Source organism: Salvelinus namaycush, chromosome 7 (assembly GCF_016432855.1).
Source record: "Salvelinus namaycush isolate Seneca chromosome 7, SaNama_1.0, whole genome shotgun sequence".
In the NCBI taxonomy this organism is placed as follows: Eukaryota; Metazoa; Chordata; class Actinopteri; order Salmoniformes; family Salmonidae; genus Salvelinus; species Salvelinus namaycush.
In genome coordinates, this window is record NC_052313.1 from 17,278,039 (window position 1) to 17,298,317 (window position 20,279).

The window sequence follows — 20,279 nt, forward strand, 5'->3', positions numbered from 1 at the left end:
AGTTAATTTGTGGAATTTCTTTCCTTCTTGATGTGTTTGAGCCAATCAGTTGTGTTGTGACAAGGTAGGGGTGGTATACAGAAGATAACCCTATTTGGTAAAAGGTCAAGTCCATATTATGGCAACAACAGCTCAAATAAGCAAAGAGAAACAACAGTCCATCATTACTTTAAGACATGAAGGTCAGTCAATCTAGAAAATGTCAAGAACATTGAACGTTTCTTCAAGTGCAGTCGCAAAAACCATAAAGCGCTATGATGAAACTGGCTCTCATGAGGACCGCCACAGGATAGGAAGACCCAGAGTTACCTCTGCTGCAGAGGATAAATTCATTAGAGTTACCAGCCTCAGCAATTGCAGCCCAAATAAATGCTTCACAGAGTTCAAGTAACAGACATATCTCAACATCAACTGTTCAGAGGAGACTGCGTGAATCAGGCCTTCATGGTCGAATTGCTGCAAAGAAACAACTACTAAAGGACACCAATAAGAACAGGACTTGCTTGGGCCAAGAAACACGAGCAATGGACATCAGACTGGTGGAAATCTGTCCTTTGGTCTGATGAGTACAAATTTTTGATTTTTTGTTGTGTTTCTGAGACGCAGAGTAGGTGAACGGATGATCTCCGCATGTGTTGTTCCCACCATGAAGCATACTATCATTTGTTTTTCAAAATGACAATGACCCAACACACCTCCAGGCTGTGTAAGGGCTATTAAACCGAGAAGGAAAGTGATGGAGTGACCTGGCCTCCACAATCCACTGTACTCAACCCAATTGAGATGGTTTGGGATGAGTTGGACTGCAGAGTAAAGGAAAAGCAGCCAACAAGTGCTCAGCATATATGGGAACTCCTTTAAGACAGTTGGAAAAGCATTCCAGGTGAAGCTGGTTAAGAGAATGCCAAGAGTGTGCAAAGCTCTCATCAAGGCAAAGGGTGGCTACTTTGAAGAATCTGAAATATATTTTCATTTGTTTAACACTTTTTTGGTTGCTACATAATTTCATATCTGTTATTTAATAGTTTTGATGTCTTCACTATTATTCTACAATGTAGAAAATAGTACAAATAAAGAAAAACCTTTGAATGTGTAGGTGTGTCTACATTTTTGACCGGTACTGTATATGAATAGTGTGTAAATAGTATTTTTATTGTCTCTTGGGTGTCTTTCCTATGTATAACTTATTCCATTAAATTCAAATATATTAATCAACTATGATGTTGTTCTTGTCTATTACTGTGCTGTACTTTGTCATGTATTTGTATGTTTTATGTGGGCCCCAGGATGAGTAGCTGCTGCATGTGTAGTGGCTAATGGGAATCCTAATAAACTAAACTAAACACACGGTCAAACAGAGGAAGAATTCTTCTCACTCACTAGACAATCAAAGCCAAATGAAGTTAGCCAGCATCAAATTAACACATCATTCACTCGGAAAAGACTACTAGAGAATTGGATCGCATGTAGTCTCTCCACTGTATGGGAGTTCAACAACCCAAATCCTCCATACTTACTATGGCTAGCAACTTAGCGTTTGGCTATTGCATAAAGCACAGTGTAACAATAATGAGAACCTATGAGAAAATACCTCTGAGAAAAAAGTGTATTCAGGGTACCATAATAAATGATACATCCTAGAGGTGCATGGCTCTGACTAAACACCAAGCCTGTTAGTTCAACAAACAAGTCTAGACAATTTCATTCCCATCTGTTTACTGTCTTCCTCTCTCTCCGTGCCTGATTCACGTCACTCCAATAAAGCCCTAGCGTATTGGGATATGTCACAATCACATCTAATCAATGATTTTATTACACTCCAACAAAATACAAAGTCTATGTACTTGGCAAATTATTCATACGGATTACCTAGCGGGATACGTCAAAATTAAAAGATATCAACTGTTTTATAGGTTACCCCCGCCAACGTACAATGTTTACTTATCAAATTATTCCAGGTAATTAATTATTTTAGATGAAGGCTTCTGAATGAGATACATCAACTTTTATTGGATGAAGGAAGGTGCTTGCAAACTGATCCAACCTTTTGTGATAGTCACACAAGGTTTATTTGTTATCCCTGTGCATGTGTGGCATGTGCATGTCTGTGTGAGTCTGTCTGTCTGTACCTGACATCTCGTCGACCGGAGACTCTGGTTGTGCTTTGGGGGGGCAGGGGTAGCTCTCCGCCTTGCTGCAGTGCTCCAGTGGTTCTTCATACCTCCTCATCTCCTCCTCCTCCTCATATCTTCTATTCTCCTCCTTCTCATCCTCCTCTTCCAGCTGCACCTTCTCCCCAGCCTCTTCCTCTTTGGTGGTCACAGTGAGGGTGGGTTTGATCAGAGAGATGTCTGCCAGACTGCCATCTAGGTGCACCAGCCTGGGAATGGAGAATAGAAAATATCAATAATATATACTGTAGAATATTTTTAGACTAATATATATATATATATAGTACTAGTCAAAAGTTTGGACACACCTACTCATTCAAGGGGTTTTCTATATTTTTACTATGTTCTACATTGTAGAATAATAGTGAAGACATCAAAACTATGAAATATCACATATGGAATCATGTAGTAACCAAAAAGTGTTAAACAAATCAAAATATATTTATATTTGAGATTCTTCTCCAAGAAGGAGAGTGATGGAGTGCTGCATCAGATGATCTGGCCCCCACAATCACCCAACCTCAACCCAAATGAGATGGTTTGGGATGAGTTGGACTGCAGATTGAAGGAAAAGCAGCCAACAAGTGCTCAGCATATGTGGGAACTCCTTCAAGGCTGTTGGAAAATCATTCCAGGTGAAGCTGGTTGATAGACGGCCAAGAGTGTGCAAAGCTGTCATCAAGGCAAAGGGTGGCTACTTGAAGAATCTAAAATATATTTAGATTTGTTTAACACTTTTTTGATTACTACATGATTCCATGTGTTGATTCATAGTTATGTCTTCACTATTATTCTACAATGTACACAATAAGAAAAAAATAGTAGTCCAAACTTTTCACTGGTACTGTATATATATATATATATTTAGCAGAAATGTTTATCCAAAGCATGCATACATTTTCCATTTAGGTGTCCCTAGCGGGAATCAAACTCAGGATAATTGGCATTGCAATCTGCCATGCTCTAGCAACTGAGCCACGCAGGACCAGAATAGAAACAGAATTACTAGAATGGACAAAGCCTCTAATTCTAGTTCTATGGGAGAGACTGTCAGGCTGGGTCCCTGTAGTTATCAAGAGAGTACTTGTTCTGTCTCCTTCCCTTCATGACCACTGGTCTCAAAGTGACAGGTGTAAACAACGGAGAGACCTATCCAGTCCATAGGCCTCTTCCTTCTCATAACATGTGACAAGTTCTGTACTGTTCTGTACCTTAAAAATTATTCCAACTTATGGAGAGCTCATTTACCATTCACTCGCAATCTCCCAAATCAAAATATGCTTTCAATAAAATATTATGTGATGACATTGCATTGCATTCCACCCATACTTGCACCTTGTGCAGTGATACACGCAAAACACAGTTCAGAGGTGTGTAGTTAGTGTTTTAACTTGACATCAAGTCAGAGTTAGATGGAAATGGGTCAGAGTGAAAGACTAGGGAGGCTACACAGTAAAACAGAGGGCTTGCCCAGGCAAGCAGCTAATGTCTGAGGCAGTAAGGCACCACTTAGTCATCCTGAACTATGGGCTGTTTTCCCTCCACAATGAGGGAAAGCATGGTATGTACTTAGAATCCCTTATGGACAACTAACACTAGCTTTCCATGGTGAGGGCTTGTGTGTGTGTGTGTGCGTGTGTGTGTGTGTCTGTGTGTGTGTGTGTGTGTGCGTGCGTGCGTGTGTGTGTTTGTGTGTGTATGCATGTGCATACAAGATAAACACAACCAAGTTAGCTAAAGCTAAAACAGGTGCCCTAAAGCTAAGGGTACAACAGGCAACAAGTAAAGGATTGAACACGAGCAGACAAACAGGAGGGGTTACAGTTCCACTGCCAGCCAGTAGGGGCATGGAGAATGGATAGCCATGGTAGACTTCACACATCAATTAAAGGAAACCCTTGCGGGACAGTGTGGACAGTTTTAATTCAATTGGAGGCTACTACAGCCGAAGACCAGTCCAGTATACCATCCAGGCAAAATTGCTGATACAAAAATAACTACAATACAATTTCACTGTATGTCAATTGGGATCATGAGAAGTTGTATAGGTAAAAAGGCATCTGCGACAATCACTTCAAGTGTATATGATTTGGAAAACGACCATACATTGTATGGATTGTCAAGGCATCCATTGTCAGAATTCACTCGTATCAGGTTTGCCTCAAATATGACACATTTGTTGAAGAAAAATAGCACGGATATTGATTGAATTAGAGCTTGGAAATACCTGTTGAGTTGATTGATCATGGGGTGGAGTGACCCTTGGTCAAATAATTTTGAATTCTGCGAGACTTAGTGGTCTCAGTGGGATCAGGTGGGGAAACGATCTATTCCATGGACACTGCTAGAAAGTCAAATCTTACTTTCCTGACCCACATCATAGAGATAGACTCTAGTGCCCAAAAGCCTGTCATAGCATGGGCAGCGCCATTGAGGACTTTCATGTTGAAATAGTCAACTGGGTGGGACTTCCTAATTCCATCCAGGTCACTAGTGAGGAAACATTCCATAACTGTAGCTGGCAGTAAATTGCCAACCTTGGCTTTATAACTGATCAAACAATACACTCTAGGTGGCAATATGCACCCTTTCAGTTTGTTTACCAACTACTAGAAGTAGTAGAAGAAGAAAATGGACTACTTCAAAATGGAGATGGCCTCAGTGGCACTGCCCATGCTCTCGCTGACATAATGGGACAGATACAATGATGCTATGTCTATCTAAGTCTATGTGTGAGACCCACCTAGTGATTGTGCTCTTCTGTTTGTCGGCCACCGTCTTGATGTCAGTGAGCAGGAGGAAGTGCTGGTGGAAGTAGTGCAGGTGGAGGATGCAGACCAACAGGAAGGAGGTGGGGATGAAGATCCTCATGAACAGAGCCGGGACAGAGAACTTCTCCAGGCCCAGGTCCTCCAGTCTACACAGGGAGAGACAGGGGGAGGAGGGAGAGACAGGGGGAGGAGGGAGAGACAGGGAGAGGAGGGAGAGACAAGGGAGGAGGGAGAGAAGGGCGAGACAGGGGGAGAAGGGAGAGACAGGGGGAGAAGGGAGAGACAGGGGGAGGAGGGAGAGACAGGGAGAGGAGGGAGAGACAGGGGGAGAAGGGAGAGATGGGGAGGAGGGAGAGACAGGGAGGAGGGAGAGAAGGGAGAGACAGGGGGAGGAGGGAGAAACAGAGGAAGAGACAGGGGGAGGAGGGAGAGACAGGGTGAGAAGGGAGAGATGGGGAGGAGGGAGAGACAGGGGGAGGATGAAGATACAGGGGGAGGAGGGAGAGACAGGGGGAGGAGGGAGAGACAGGGGGAGGAGAGCGGTTAACACGAAATGGTGGTAAAGACACGTACACCCACACATTCATGAAGAGGTGTGTTTGTGCATACAGCCAAGCACACACACACACACACACATACACGCAAACACAAACACATTCTCTCTCTCTCTCTACTCACTTGTCTTTACTCATGCCGGTCATGTTGGACCAGACGTGGATGGAGGAGTCAAACTGGAAGGTGTAGACCAGGATGAGGACCAGCATGGTGTAGAACACCACAGACATCCAGAAGTACTTCAGCATCCTCCTCCACCACTCATAGTGCACCTGATGACCAGAGAGGTAGGCTGTTACAAACCTACGACTTATATTCCAAAAACACAATCCTATATATACCTTCATAGGACCATTCACTATTTGTAGTATGTGTAGTACAGAAATTGTGAATTTGGAGTGCACGTGATTTAGTTTCCCCCAGTAGTACGGAACCAAAGGAAAAGTCTCATAAGACACATCAGCGCTGGGTTAGATCAAAAACCTGCACAGAGCCAGCCAGAGTGGAAGGTACAGTAAGCCTACAGTAACAGTACCTGGTAGCAGGCCACGCAGAATAGGAGCAGCATCATGTAGATGATCTTGTACATGACGATGCGTCCCTGGAAGCTGACAAAGAAGAACATGCCAGCGCAGATGTAGATCCAGTACTTGTTCAGCATGGCCGTGAGCGTGTTGCCTAGCACCTGCATCATCTCCCTGTGGCCACCGCTCTCATCCACCTCCTCCTCCTTCTCTGTAGGAAACACAGGGGAGGGAAGAGCTGAAACAATGACAACAGCCACGATGACAACATCAGGATAAGCTAACACAGCTACTTTAATGATTGTCTTTCTTGACACCTGTGAGGTTATTCACATAGAGTAGAATCCTAATTCAAGACACATGCTTATATTTGGTTTATATCATGAATTGATCAGGAACTCTCAGACAGACAGACAGACAGACACAGACAGACAGACAGACAGACAGACAGACAGAGACAGACAGACAGACAGACAGACTGACTGACTGACTGACTGACTGACTGACTGACTGACTGACTGACTGACTGACTGACAGACGGACAGACGGACAGACGGACAGACGGACAGACGGACTGACAGACGGACAAACAGATGGATAGACAGACAGACAGACAGATGGACGAACAGACGGCCTGCCTGACTGACAGACTGACTGATTGACTAACTGACAGACTGACAGACTCACCGTTCTTGTGGGCATGGATGACCCTGATGTCCAATAGCACCTCCTCTTCTCTCTGGCTCTCCTTCCTCTCTGTCAATGCCTGTCTCAGCAGCAGCCAGAAACTAAGCAGACACAGCATCTTGGAGCCCAGTTCCCGGAAGGGCACCTCTTTCTTTAAGAAGAGCCCAGGTACGGGGTGGAGGATCTCGAAGCTCCAGATGTACTGGAGGATGATCAACAGGTTCCCATAGAACACCATGAAGGGGGACGTGATCATGGCGTACTTGCGTCGGTCACGCACCATCCACAGCGTGCACGACCAGATGAGGAACACAAAGGTCAGCCAACTCACGTAGGTGATACTCCACGCCTGGGGAGGGAGGGAAGGGGAGATGGGGGGAGAGAGAGAGAGAGAGAGAGAGAGAGAGAGAGAGAGAAAGTTAGATCATCAAGCCACTCACATTAGGGACTGACACTGTGAATAATAGTTAAGCATCACATATCATTGGTGTCAATGGTGTTACTAAAGAAATCACTTTAGCGAGATCAGCCGGTGGCCTAGACTGGTTACTCAATATCCTTTAACCAGCAGATCAAATGAAGTGATCTGAGACATATGAAAAACAGGGACCTCAGCAGGGCTCCACTAACTAACTACCAATGGAAAAAGAACATACATCTATTCTGCGGTGTATAAGGTAAAACAATAGGAGCACCCCCCATCCCTACCCCGCCCCCTGCTCTCTGAAGTCCAATATCAGCTTGGGAACTACATGGTACATATTACCCAGGGTCCACAGGGGCTGGCTTTAAGCTGTCACCACTAATAACTAGATTGGCCACCGGGAGGCTGTGTGTGCGTGTGTGTATCCTGAAGCCCCCGCCGTCGTCTGGGACTGAAAAGGCAGACTGTTCCTTGCTCTTCTGACAGACATAACGGACACACACACACACGACTCACCATCATTGCGATGAGAGCACAGATGTAGCTTTGCTTCATGATGAACCTGAAGGTTGTTACCGCGGCGTTTGCTCGTGGCGATCCCCCCTCCTCCTCTGGCGCAGTCGCCATCGCCCCTCCCGCTGTCTCTTCTTCCGAACCCTCGCCACGCACCCCCGCCACCTCATACACACTGCTGTCCTTTCTCTCTGCTGGAGGGGTGGAAAGGGAGGAAGGAGGGAGAGAGCTCTCAGCATCTCAAGAACCGGATGTGAATTATCCTCTAATAGTTCCTGTCAACCTTGAGAAGCAAAGCCTCCTCTTTTTCACACTCCTTGTGATTTTCCTATTTTCCAGTGCTGCTGTTTTCCATCACGAGTTGTGTGTGGCAGGTTGACGGTGGTAGGCCGAAACTGAGCAACTACCGCTAGATGAGCCAGCTTTAAATTTTTTGGTCTTCATTTAAGGTTTAGGGTAAGGCATTAGGGTTACCAGTGTGGTAAAGGTTATGGTTAAGGATAGGGCCAGGTTTGATGACTTTGTGGCTGTGCCAGCTAGTGACCACTCTGCATTGCTGCCTCCAGGGCAAAATTCATGGCAATAAATTCCAACCTGTGTTATTCCCAGTATGTGGGTGATACTAACCCAGGTCTGGCCCTGGTTGGTCTGGTTTGTACTGCAGTGTGGAGTACTGGTCCAGTCCCAGCGGCCCGCTGGTGGGGACATAGTCCGGACGAGACCCGTTGGAGGTTACTATCAACACCTGGGGTAGAAAAACGCACTTAGCAGGGAGATTCAGAATAGCGTGAGTAAGTTTATGTATGCGTTATCATCATTGTTTTTGCTTGTCCAATAGCTTTAATTTATTTTATGTTTGTTGGAGCAACTCAAAAACTCTCAAAACGAGGTAATAAATGATGCATCATGTTACAAGTTACAACATATAGAAAGGAATAGCCTACTAACCTCAGATGTGCTGTATCCATCTTGGGTGGAATTAAACTAGAAAAAAATAACATGTAATTAAGACTGCCTTCATATAATACTCAGTGTTTGCTTACAAACACACGACCAGTGACAGTATTGGCTTACACATGGACATTACAGGACATTGTAGGGCCATGAAAGAATATAGTACACTACAGCACAGGTGTGTGTAATATTACTACAGTACAGTACAGGTGTGTGTAATACTACTACAGTACAGTACAGGTGTGTGTAATATTACTACAGTACAGGTGTGTGTAATATTACTACAGTACATGTGTGTGTAATATTACTACAGCACAGTACATGTGTGTGTAATATTACTACAGTAGAGTACAGGTGTGTGTACCACTACTACAGTACAGTACAGGTGTGTGTAATACTACTACAGTACAGTACAGGTGTGTGTAATATTACTACAGTACAGTACAGGTGTGTGTAATATTACTACAGTACAGCACAGGTGTGTGTAATATTACTACAGTGCAGGTGTGTGTAATATTACTACAGTACAGGTGTGTGTAATATTACTACAGTACAGGTGTGTGTAATATTACTACAGTACAGGTGTGTGTAATACTACTACAGTACAGGTGTGTGTAATACTACTACAGTACAGGGGTGTGTAAAATTACTACAGTACAGAACAGGTGTGTGTAATATTACTACAGTACAGGTGTGTGTAATATTACTACAGTACAGTACAGGTGTGTGTAATATTACTACAGTACAGTACAGGTGTGTGTAATATTACTACAGTACAGTACAGGTGTGTGTAATATTACTACAGTACAGTACAGGTGTGTGTAATATTACTACAGTACAGGTGTGTGTAATATTACTACAGTACAGGTGTGTGTAATATTACTACAGTACAGTACAGGTGTGTGTAATATTACTGCAGTACAGGTGTGTGTAATATTACTACAGTACAGTACAGATGTGTGTAATATTACTACAGTACAGGTGTGTATAATATTACTACAGTACAGTACAGGTGTGTGTAATATTATTACAGTACAGTACAGGTGTGTGTAATATTACTACAGTACAGGTGTGTATAATATTACTACAGTACAGTACAGGTGTGTGTAATATTATTACAGTACAGGTGTGTGTAATATTACTACAGTACAGGTGTGTATAATATTACTACAGTACAGTACAGGTGTGTGTAATATTATTACAGTACAGTACAGATGTGTGTAATATTACTACAGTACAGGTGTGTATAATATTACTACAGTACAGTACAGGTGTGTGTAATATTACTACAGTACAGGTGTGTATAATATTACTACAGTACAGTACAGGTGTGTGTAATATTATTACAGTACAGTACAGATGTGTGTAATATTACTACAGTACAGTACAGGTGTGTATAATATTATTACAGTACAGTACAGGTGTGTGTAATATTACTACAGTACAGGTGTGTATAATATTACTACAGTACAGTACAGGTGTGTGTAATATTATTACAGTACAGTACAGATGTGTGTAATATTACTACAGTACAGGTGTGTATAATATTACTACAGTACAGTACAGGTGTGTGTAATATTATTACAGTACAGTACAGGTGTGTATAATATTACTACAGTACAGGTGTGTGTAATATTATTACAGTACAGTACAGGTGTGTGTAATATTACTACAGTACAGGTGTGTGTAATATTACTACAGTACAGGTGTGTAATACTACTACAGTACAGTACAGGTGTGTATAATATTACAGCAGTACAGTACAGGTGTGTGTAATATTACTACAGTACAGTACAGGTGTGTGTAATATTACTACAGTACAGTACAGGTGTGTGTAATGTTACTACATTACAGGTGTGTGTAATATTATTACAGTACAGTACAGGTGTGTGTAATATTACTACAGTACAGGTGTGTGTAATATTACTACTGTACAGGTGTGTGTAATATTACTACTGTACAGGTGTGTGTAATATTACTACTGTACAGGTGTGTGTAATATTACTACAGTACAGGTGTGTGTAATATTACTACAGTACAGGTGTGTGTAATATTATTACAGTACAGGTGTGTGTAATATTATTACAGTACAGGTGTGTATAATATTACTACAGTACAGTACAGGTGTGTGTAATATTACTACAGTACAGGTGTGTGTAATAAATATTATTACAGTACAGTACAGGTGTGTGTAATATTACTACAGTACATGTGTGTGTAATACTACTACAGTACAGTACAGGTGTGTATAATATTACAGCAGTACAGTACAGGTGTGTGTAATATTACTACAGTACAGTAGAGGTGTGTGTAATATTACTACAGTACAGGTGTGTGTAATATTACTACAGTACAGTACAGTACAGTTGTGTGTAATGTTACTACAGTACGGGTGTGTGTAATATTATTACAATACAGGTGTGTGTAATATTACTACAGTACAGTACAGGTGTGTGTAATATTACTACAGTACATGTGTGTGTAATATTACTACAGTACAGTACAGGTGTGTGTAATATTACTACAGTACAGGTGTGTGTAATATTATTACAGTACAGGTGTGTGTAATATTATTCCAGTACAGGTGTGCGTAATATAACTTCTGTACATAGTCAGGATGCCTGTGTACATGTGTCTCATCTGTGTAGTGAGTCATCCTCCACAGCTTCGTAAGATCCAACCATTTCCAAGAACTGTGGATGTGAGGAAGATTATGCAGGTTTCCTCTGTGTCAATTTAGTTTGACGCATGCTGAATGAGCGACTCATTCAGTAAATATGGATACGCCCATGTTTTGAACCACAAATTAAAATACCCCTTTCAATTATAAAAATACAGTACAACACAGCTACACTGCACCAAAATGGTAGTGGTTTTACAGTAGACTCTATACAGTTAGACAGCCACCATGTTGGTGCAGTGTGGATTCTGTAATGGAGTGCACAGTGTACCAAAGGGCCCTGAACAAAAATGGCGTCAGTGTTACTGCAAAGTTAATTCACCATGTACCTCCGGGGTCCTGCCCCAATATGGCCACAGTGTTACAATAACTTTAACTCACCATGTCTGTGGGGTCTTGGAGCCAGAGGCGTATAAGCGTGGCCAGGGTGTAGTAGAGCACCAGCAGCATGATGGGGTTGACATAGTGGTGCCAGGCCAGCGCCGGGTTGACCCGGAACATCCAGGTGTAGGAACAGTCAGTCTGTACCACCGACGAGATGCCAAACAGACTGGTGGAGGGAGGAAGGTGAGAGGGAGGGAAGGACGGGCGGATGGAGAGGGAGGGAAGGACGGGCAGATGGAGAGGGAGGGAAGGACGGGCGGATGGAGAGGGAGGGAAGGACGGGCGGATGGAGAGGGGGAGAAAGGCGGGGTGGGGAGAGCATTATTTCTTGCACAGTTGTGCGGGGATCTTGAAGTGCTCTTAAAAATCTGAGAACAATCCAGCCACATTCTATTGACATGCCATTCACCATGTATAGCTGAGAGAGAAATAGAGAGAGAAAGAGACAGAGAGAGAGACAGAGAGAGAGAAATAACCAGAATGGGGCATATTATATTACTGAATAGGCAAGCAAATACTTGTGGAAGGGATTCTGAGAATTAGAGAATAGCAGCAGTCAGCAGTAGCACAGAGGATATTACAGAATGAAACACCTCCATTACTTTCATTCCCTCTTTAATTACAATTACCCCCCTCTGCATCTTGGCAGTTGGCTACATGTAAAAAATGAACTTCTACTGGTACAGCACTCTCTGGAATGGTAACCCTGATGAGTAGCATAACCAGACAGTACATTTGATTAGTTCTCCCAAGTCATATACTCACATACCATAAATGATCAAACACACACTTTTTACATGGACAAGACTTGAAAGACAGTGTGACAGTGTGACAACAACCTCTCCCTCAACGTGATCAAGGAGATGATTGTGGACTACAGGAAAAAAGAGGACCGAGCATGCCCCCGTTCTCATCGACGGGGCTGCAATGGAGCAGGTTGAGAGCTTCAAGTTCCTTGGTGTCCACATCACAAACTAACTAACATGGTCCAAGCACACCAAGACAGTCGTGAAGAGGGCACAACAAAACCTATTCCCCCTCAGGAGACTGAAAAGATCCTCAAAAGGTTCTACAGCTGCACCATCGAGAGCATCCTGACTGGTTGCATCAACTGCTCGGCCTCCAACCGCAAGGCACTACGGAGGTGGTGCGAATGGCCCAGTACATCACTGGGGCCAAGCTTCCTGCCATCCAGGACCTCTATACCAGGCGGTGTCAGAGGAAGGCCCTAAAAATTGTCAAAGACTCCAGCCACCCTAGTCATAGACTGTTCTCTCTGCTACCGCACGGCAAGCGGTACCGGAGCGCCAAGTCTAGGTCCAAGAGGCTTCTAAACAGCTTCTAACCCCAAACCATAAGAATCCTGAACATCGAATCAAATGGCTACCCAGACTATTTGCATTGCCCCCCCTCTCCCCCTCTTTTACACCGCTGCTACTCTCTGTTGTTTTCATCTATGCATAGTCACTTTAATAACTCTACCTACATGTACATATTACCTCAACTAACCGGTGCCCCCGCACATTGACTCTGTACCAGTACCCCCCTGTATATAATCTTGCTATTGTTATTTTACTGCTTCTCTTTAGTTACTTGTTACTTTTATTTCTTATTCTTATCCATATATTTTGTAACTGCATTGTTGGTTATGGGCTCGTAAGTAAGCATTTCCCTGTAACCTGTTGTATTCGGCGCATGTGACTAATACCATTTGATTTGATTTGACATGTTTCTATAATGCTGTGTATTTTCGATGAGATAATGAATGTAGATAGTATGAGTATGGACTGCAGCCCGGTGCTGGGGACCCACCAAGACAAAGTCACTGGTATAAACAACTGCAACTGCTTGAAGCATGTCTCCGGAACCACAAAACCCACAATTCCCTGGCATAACATCTTAGTATTCTCAGAAACACTTTCAATTTACACCAGTAGTAACAATGTTATGGTCTCTCTCTCTCGCTCTCTCTCTCTCTCTCTCTACTGTTTTAATAACACTAAAGAAGGCAGTCCGCAAGCAAAACAACAACAGATGTCTCCCGGGTAAAGGAAAGGAAAGAAAGGGAGAACAGAACGAGAGAAAAGAGAGGGAGAGATGCCAAAGTGCACAATAGTCACTCCAGCAGTCTTTCATTTTGGATTTATATCATGCCGCTATAATCGACCAGAATAGTTGTCTTTGGGATCACGGCCGTCATGTCCTGTTAGGAGTAGGTCGGCCTATGAGCCTTGAGGTGCACAAACATTCTAAAACTGCAGCTTTTATTAATAAGAAATAGAACCTAGAACACACTTAGTAACACGATGGGTTTAGGTGCGTGGCTCTTTTCAACTGGCCAAAGGAATAAATGTGTTATATCCTCTGCCTCCTTGGCATAGCCAGCCTCCGAACCAGATGCTTTCATGCCCAAGCACTGCTGCCACAGCTGGGGAATGCTAACCACTGACTACTGGTGTGTCTTCAATCAAGTGGCATAGGGTGAATGTCAATAGTATTTATTTGATCCCTCATGTCCTCTCTCCTCGCCTCCTTCTCAAAACACATTGGAGGAGGTCAGAGGAGAGGCGATGAGGAGATAGGAAACGAGGAATCAAATGCCACAGGGCACTGTATGGGTCATTCTAATCAGCCATGGATTGTCATGGTTTCACAAGGAAGATAGACAGCGAACGTGGTTCAGAAATAAGAACTAATCTACAACAGGGATTGCAGGAGATCAAATATGTAATTTGTCGAGTCATAAGCACTACTACATGCAAACGACTCCGATTGGATACACAACAAGAACACACACAGACGCCTGAGTCATTGATACACCCATTCTTGCGCTGACGCTGTGATAAACACTTATAGCAAAAAACCCATTTGGCATTTTATGGGCTACTTTCAAGTAGTTTTTATTCTGCAGTTTGGGTCTAAATTGAAAAGCACACATATTTCGGTTAGAGCTCGGGTAGTAACCAAAACGGTATCCTCACCCGCAAATGTCAAATTACAAAGCCGGTAGTGATTGTGACTATTTGATTGTCAGAGGGTTCTTTGTTTTCGCCCATTGGCAAGACAACGCTGCACAGAATCAGCCCAGTACTGTAACTATTAGTGGTGGGCAGCGTACCAATTTGGGGAACATTTTGGGCCTTAGTCTCACAGACTTACTCCTGAGCCTTTGTCTCACAGACTAACTCCTGGGCCTTTGTCGCACAGACTAACTCCTGGGCCTTTGTCGCACAGACTAACTCCTGGGCCTTTGTCTCACAGACTTACTCCTGGGCCTTTGTCTCACAGACTAACTCCTGGGCCTTTGTCTCACAGACTAACTCCTGGGCCTTTGTCTCACAGACTAACTCCTGGGCCTTTGTCGCACAGACTAACTCCTGGGCCTTTGTCGCACAGACTAACTCCTGGGCCTTTGTCTCACAGACTAATTCCTGGGCCGTTGTCTCATAGACCAACCCCAATTCAGCAAAATGGTCTGATCAAGTGGTAGAATAATGGGTTTCATTAAAGAAATGAGTGTAGTCGTATAGAGAACGATCCCAACCCCACTCATTTATTTCTCATCCCTTTGCTTCTTCTTTCACTGTACTTCCAAGGAGAAATATGTTTCAGTACAAATATAAACTCACAGCATTGGGGTGTTCTGTGTCTTAAGTCTTTCACATAATACTGTATTGTTTCAAAATGCTTTTTTAGGAGTTTGCATGAAATGTAATGTCGTTCCTGGTGATTTTGAGAGAGCGAATGGGGTGCTAACGTTCGACACATTAAAGCAAGACGGTCTTGAAGGTCGATCGCATTGTGTTTATTTGTACTGTTATGTCACAGAATACCCCTCACACACACACACACACACACACACACACACACACACACACACACACACGCACACACACGCACACGCCTCGTTACCCAGCAGTCAGCAGTCTCCGCATTAATTGATAATGCCCGAGAAGTCTCGGGCCGGCAAACCGTGCCGATATATCCTCCAAACACCGGCTTCCAGGTCATTATCACTTTTATACGACGGGTTACCAACATATTTAAATGATGATTTACATATTTTTATTAAAAAAGTTATTTTGATAAATGTATTCATATTATTTCATCCTTCCACAAGATATAGTCCCGACACAAATCTAGGGTTAGGGTTGCTACCCAAGCCGGCTGGTCGTTCTATTTGTTCGGTTGCCATAGACGCGACCCAGTCGTTCAGTCTTTTTGTTCTGTATCTATGGACGTGACCCAGTCGTTCAGTCTTTTTGTTCTGTATCTCACGTTTCTTTTAGAAAAACATTTATTTTTCAACAGAGGAGATTTGTATAAACCTTGCTGTCTGTCTCTCCGATGCTAGATGCTTTGTACAGTATAGCAGAGATTAAGCTTATAAATTCCCTGGCTGAGCTGATGAGACAGTCCATTGCGCTGTCAGATGGAACAGAGTAAATAGGCATTTTAACATCATAGATTTAGCCGGTGGTAACTTGTGGAATAGACACCGGCTGGAATGCGGTTTCAACCAATCAGCATTCAGGATTAGACCCACCCGTTGTATAAAGAACAATAATATACAGCGTTACAGCAAACTCCAAATACAGAACAGCCTTTGGACCACTCCCCACCACATGAACGCACACAGACACACACAAGCAGTTCTCTGACAACTGGTTTGTAAGGTGTTTGTGTTCTGTCGTCAGTTACAGATTTGGCCAACTAGTTGGGGGGCACACTTCAGGGTGAACAAGCGCTTTCAGCAATTAGTCCTGTATCCTTCACTAAGGCCTTTCTGAAACAATGTTACCGGCACCAAGCAACAGAAACACTATATTGACCATCCCTCCCCAGGACTGCCTGTTGGTGTAGTTCAAGCATTGTTACAGCGTTCTCCATCTAAAAAGAGTCTGATCACGGCCTAATTTAGATAAATTGCATCTACTTTACTTAGGGGCCTCTCTCTCTCTCTCTCTCTCTCTCTCTCTCTCTCTCTCTCTCTCTCTCTCTCTCTCTCTCTCTCTCTCTCTCTCTCTCTCTCTCTCTCTCTCTCTCTCTCTCTCTCTCTCTCTCTCTCTCTCTCTCTCTCTCTCTCTCTCTCTCTCTCTCTCTCTCTCTCTCTCTCTCTCTCTCTCTCTCTCTCTCTCTCTCTCTCTCTCTCTCTCTCTCTCTCTCTCTCTCTCTCTCTCTCTCTCTCTCTCTCTCTCTCTCTCTCTCTCTCTCTCCCTCAATTCGTGTCGAGTTCCCTGAAACCAGCTGTGTAATTTCTGAGCGGGCCAAGAATGGGCTGGCGTAATGAGAACCACCTGGGTCGGTGGAGCGGAGGGGAGCCGGAGCTGGGCCGGCCGGTGCCACCTCTCCCTGGTCTGGTTCTCTCTGGGCCCTGATAGGGGCTGGGTGGATGGAGGGGCCAGATGCACCCGACTGGGTCACAGGGTGGCTGGGGGAGTGTGTGTGTGTGTGGGGGGGACTACTTGTCTAGATGCCCTTGACCTAGGTTGAAATGGGAGTGGGTGGCTTGGGGAATGTACCAGGTCAGAGTGTGTGAGTGCAGTGTGTGTGTGTGGGGAAGGGGCACTACTTGTCTAGATGCCCTGGGTCACAGAGTGGGTGGGATTGTGTGTGTGTGTACAGTATGGGTCACAAACTGTGTGTGTGTGTGTGTGTGTGTGTGTGTGTATTGGGGGAGGGGGGGTTGAAGTGTGTGTGCTTATCTAGGGTAGAGGTATTCTGAGTTTATGGAACTGCAGGGCCTAAATAAGGGGATAGATTGTGTGGGGAAATGAGCAGAGTACAGTGATTTGTGGGATACCGATGTTAGCCTTAACTAAGATCTAGTTGAAATACAATAAAACATTAAACCCGTCACAATCTAAAAATGTACCCTACGGTAGTCTCCCGATGCTCAGTGGTTGCACATCATCGTACAGGGGCTCAACTTTGGTTTTAAAAGTGGGGGATTATTATTATTACTATAACTTTTTTGGGGGGTAAACCCTCCAAACAGCCTACCCGACTGCTCGTAGGCATCCGCATGGTCCTAAAGCACACCATTGCCTTGTTAAAAAAAAAAAATCACATTCCAATGATAAACCTGGGGGGGGGGAAATGCAATTTCAGAATGTGGGGGGGGGGGCATGTCCCCCCCGTACCCAGTGAAAGTTGCGCCCCTGTCATCGTACAATAACTTTTCAGATTTCAGAACATAACCTAAGAATGCTGCCAGCACAAACTTTAGAGCCGGGCTACAGAATGACGCAATCAAGTATATGATCCGTACCTTTGAGAATAATCTCTTGGTTGTAAAATTCTAAACGATTCGACTGGTCGTTAATCTCTCATTTCTATTACACTTTCCTCCATCGGGAAATGTCACATAAGAAATGAAAACCTATGATCTGAAATACAAAATACTATGCCCATAGAGACAAGGTAGATCACGAAAATACTTTGAGAGTTTTAATTGGAGGTTTTGGTCTGATATCTTGTTTCTTTATCATTGTGACACTTCTTTCCCTCCCATTAAATGGAGATCCCATTTGTGTAAAATGTTTATGATGGTTCCTGTGATAGGATAGAGGCAGCATAAAAATAGTCTACATACAACACAGACCTCATTCCTTGTGACTTGTCTTTGCAACTCAGAGTCACCTTCTGACAATTCTTTTATTTAACTAGGCAAGTCAGTTAAGAACAAACTCTTATTTTCAATGACAGCCTAGGAACAGTGGGTTAAGCTAACATTTGAAGTAAATAATTAGCACCTAAACTTATGTACAGACTACTTTGTGGAGTAGGAGTCAGCAGGTAGCCTAGTGGTTAGAGTGTTGAACTAATAACTGAAAGTTTGCAAGATCAAATCCCAAGCTGACAAGGTAAAAGTCTGTCGTTCTGCCCCTGAACAAGGCACTTAAGTGTTGCCTGTATGGTTCAAATACACATATAATACACAGTCCCGTCAGAAAGCATTCACACCCCTTGACTTTTCCATATTTTATTGTGTTACAAAAGTGGGATTAAAATGGATTTAATTGTCATTTTTTGAAAACGATCTACACAAAATACTCTGTGATGTTAAAGTGGAAGAAAAATTCCAACATTTGTAAAACAATATATGAAAAACAAAACACTAATATATCTTGATTACAGATGAAGTCGGAAGTTTACATACACTTAGGTTGGAGTCATTAAAACTCGTTTTTCAACCACTCCACAAATTTCTTGTTAACAAACTATAGTTTTGGCAAGTCGGTTAGGACATCTACTTTGTGCATCTACTTTGTGACACAAGTAATTTTTCCAACAACTGTTTACAGACAGATTATTTCACTTATAATTCATTGTATTACAATTCCAGTGGGTCAGAAGTTTACATACACTAAGTTGACTGTGCCTTTAAACAGCTTGGAGAATTCCAGAAAATTATGTCATGGCTTTAGAAGGTTCTGATAGGCTAATTGACATCATTTGAGTCAATTGGAGGTGTACCTGTGGTGGTATTTCAAGGCCTACCTTCAAACCCAGTGCCTCTTTGCTTGACATCATGGGAAAATCAAAAGAAATCAGCCAAGACCTCAGAAGAAAAATTGTAGACCTCCACAAGTCTGGTTCATCCTTGGGAGCAATTTCCAAACGCCTGAAGGTACCACGTTCATCTGTACAAACAATAGTACGCAAGTATAAACACCATGGGACCACGCAGCCGTCATACCGCTCAGGAAGGAGATGCGTTCTGTCTCCTAGAGATGAACGTACTTTGGTGCAAATTGGTGCGAAGTGCAAATCGATCCCAGAACAACAGCAAAGGACCTTGTGAAGATGCTGGAGGAAACAGGTACAAAAGTATCTATATCCACAGTAAAACAAGTCCTATATCGACATAACCTGAAAGTCCGCTCAGCAAGGAAGAAGCCACTGCTCCAAAACCACCATAAAAAAGCCAGACTACGGTTTGCAACTGCACATGGGGACAAAGATCGTACTTTTTCGAGAAATGTCCTCTGGTCTGATGAAACAAAAATAGAACTCTTTGGCCATAATGACCATCGTTATGTTTGGAGGAAAAAGGGGATGCTTGCAAGCGGAAAGAACACCATCCCAACCGTGAAGCACGGGGGTGGCAGCATCATGTTGTGGGGGTGCTTTGCTGCAGGAGGGACTGGTGCACTTCACAAAATAGATGGCATCATGAGGGAGGAAAATTATGAGGATATATTGAAGCAACATCTCAAGACATCAGTCAGGAAGTTAAAGCTTGGTCGCAAATGGGTCTTCCAAATGGACAATGACCCCAAGCATACTTCCAAAGTTATGGCAAAATGGCTTAAGGACAACAAAGTCATGGTATTGGAGTGGCCATCACAAAGCCCTGACCTCAATCCCCTAGAAAATGTGTGGGCAGAACTGAAAAAGCGTGTGCGAGTAAGGAGGTCTACAAACCTGACTCAGTTACACCAGCTCTGTCAGGAGGAATGGGCCAACATTTACCCAACTTATTGTGGGAAGCTTGTGGAAGGCTACCCGAAATGTTTGACCCAAGTTAAACAATGTAAAGGCAATGCTACCAAATACTAATTGAGTGTATTTAAACTTCTGACCCACTGGGAATGTGATGAAAGAAATAAA

General features: G+C 43.4%; 1 protein-coding gene across 1 annotated transcript in view; it reads right to left on the reverse strand.

Annotated features, from left to right (window-relative positions):
• Positions 1-20,279, reverse strand: part of LOC120050632 (piezo-type mechanosensitive ion channel component 2) — a 129,646-nt gene that overhangs the window by 39,207 nt on the left and 70,160 nt on the right. Inside the window, exons 9-16 of the mRNA XM_038997218.1 lie at positions 11,661-11,829; positions 8,273-8,390; positions 7,649-7,839; positions 6,701-7,057; positions 6,033-6,218; positions 5,621-5,769; positions 4,915-5,088; positions 2,130-2,380 (exon numbers count right to left, since the gene is read on the reverse strand). Of these exons, the coding sequence (XP_038853146.1) occupies positions 2,130-2,380; positions 4,915-5,088; positions 5,621-5,769; positions 6,033-6,218; positions 6,701-7,057; positions 7,649-7,839; positions 8,273-8,390; positions 11,661-11,829 (1,595 nt within the window). The remainder of the gene's footprint in view (positions 1-2,129; positions 2,381-4,914; positions 5,089-5,620; positions 5,770-6,032; positions 6,219-6,700; positions 7,058-7,648; positions 7,840-8,272; positions 8,391-11,660; positions 11,830-20,279) is intronic.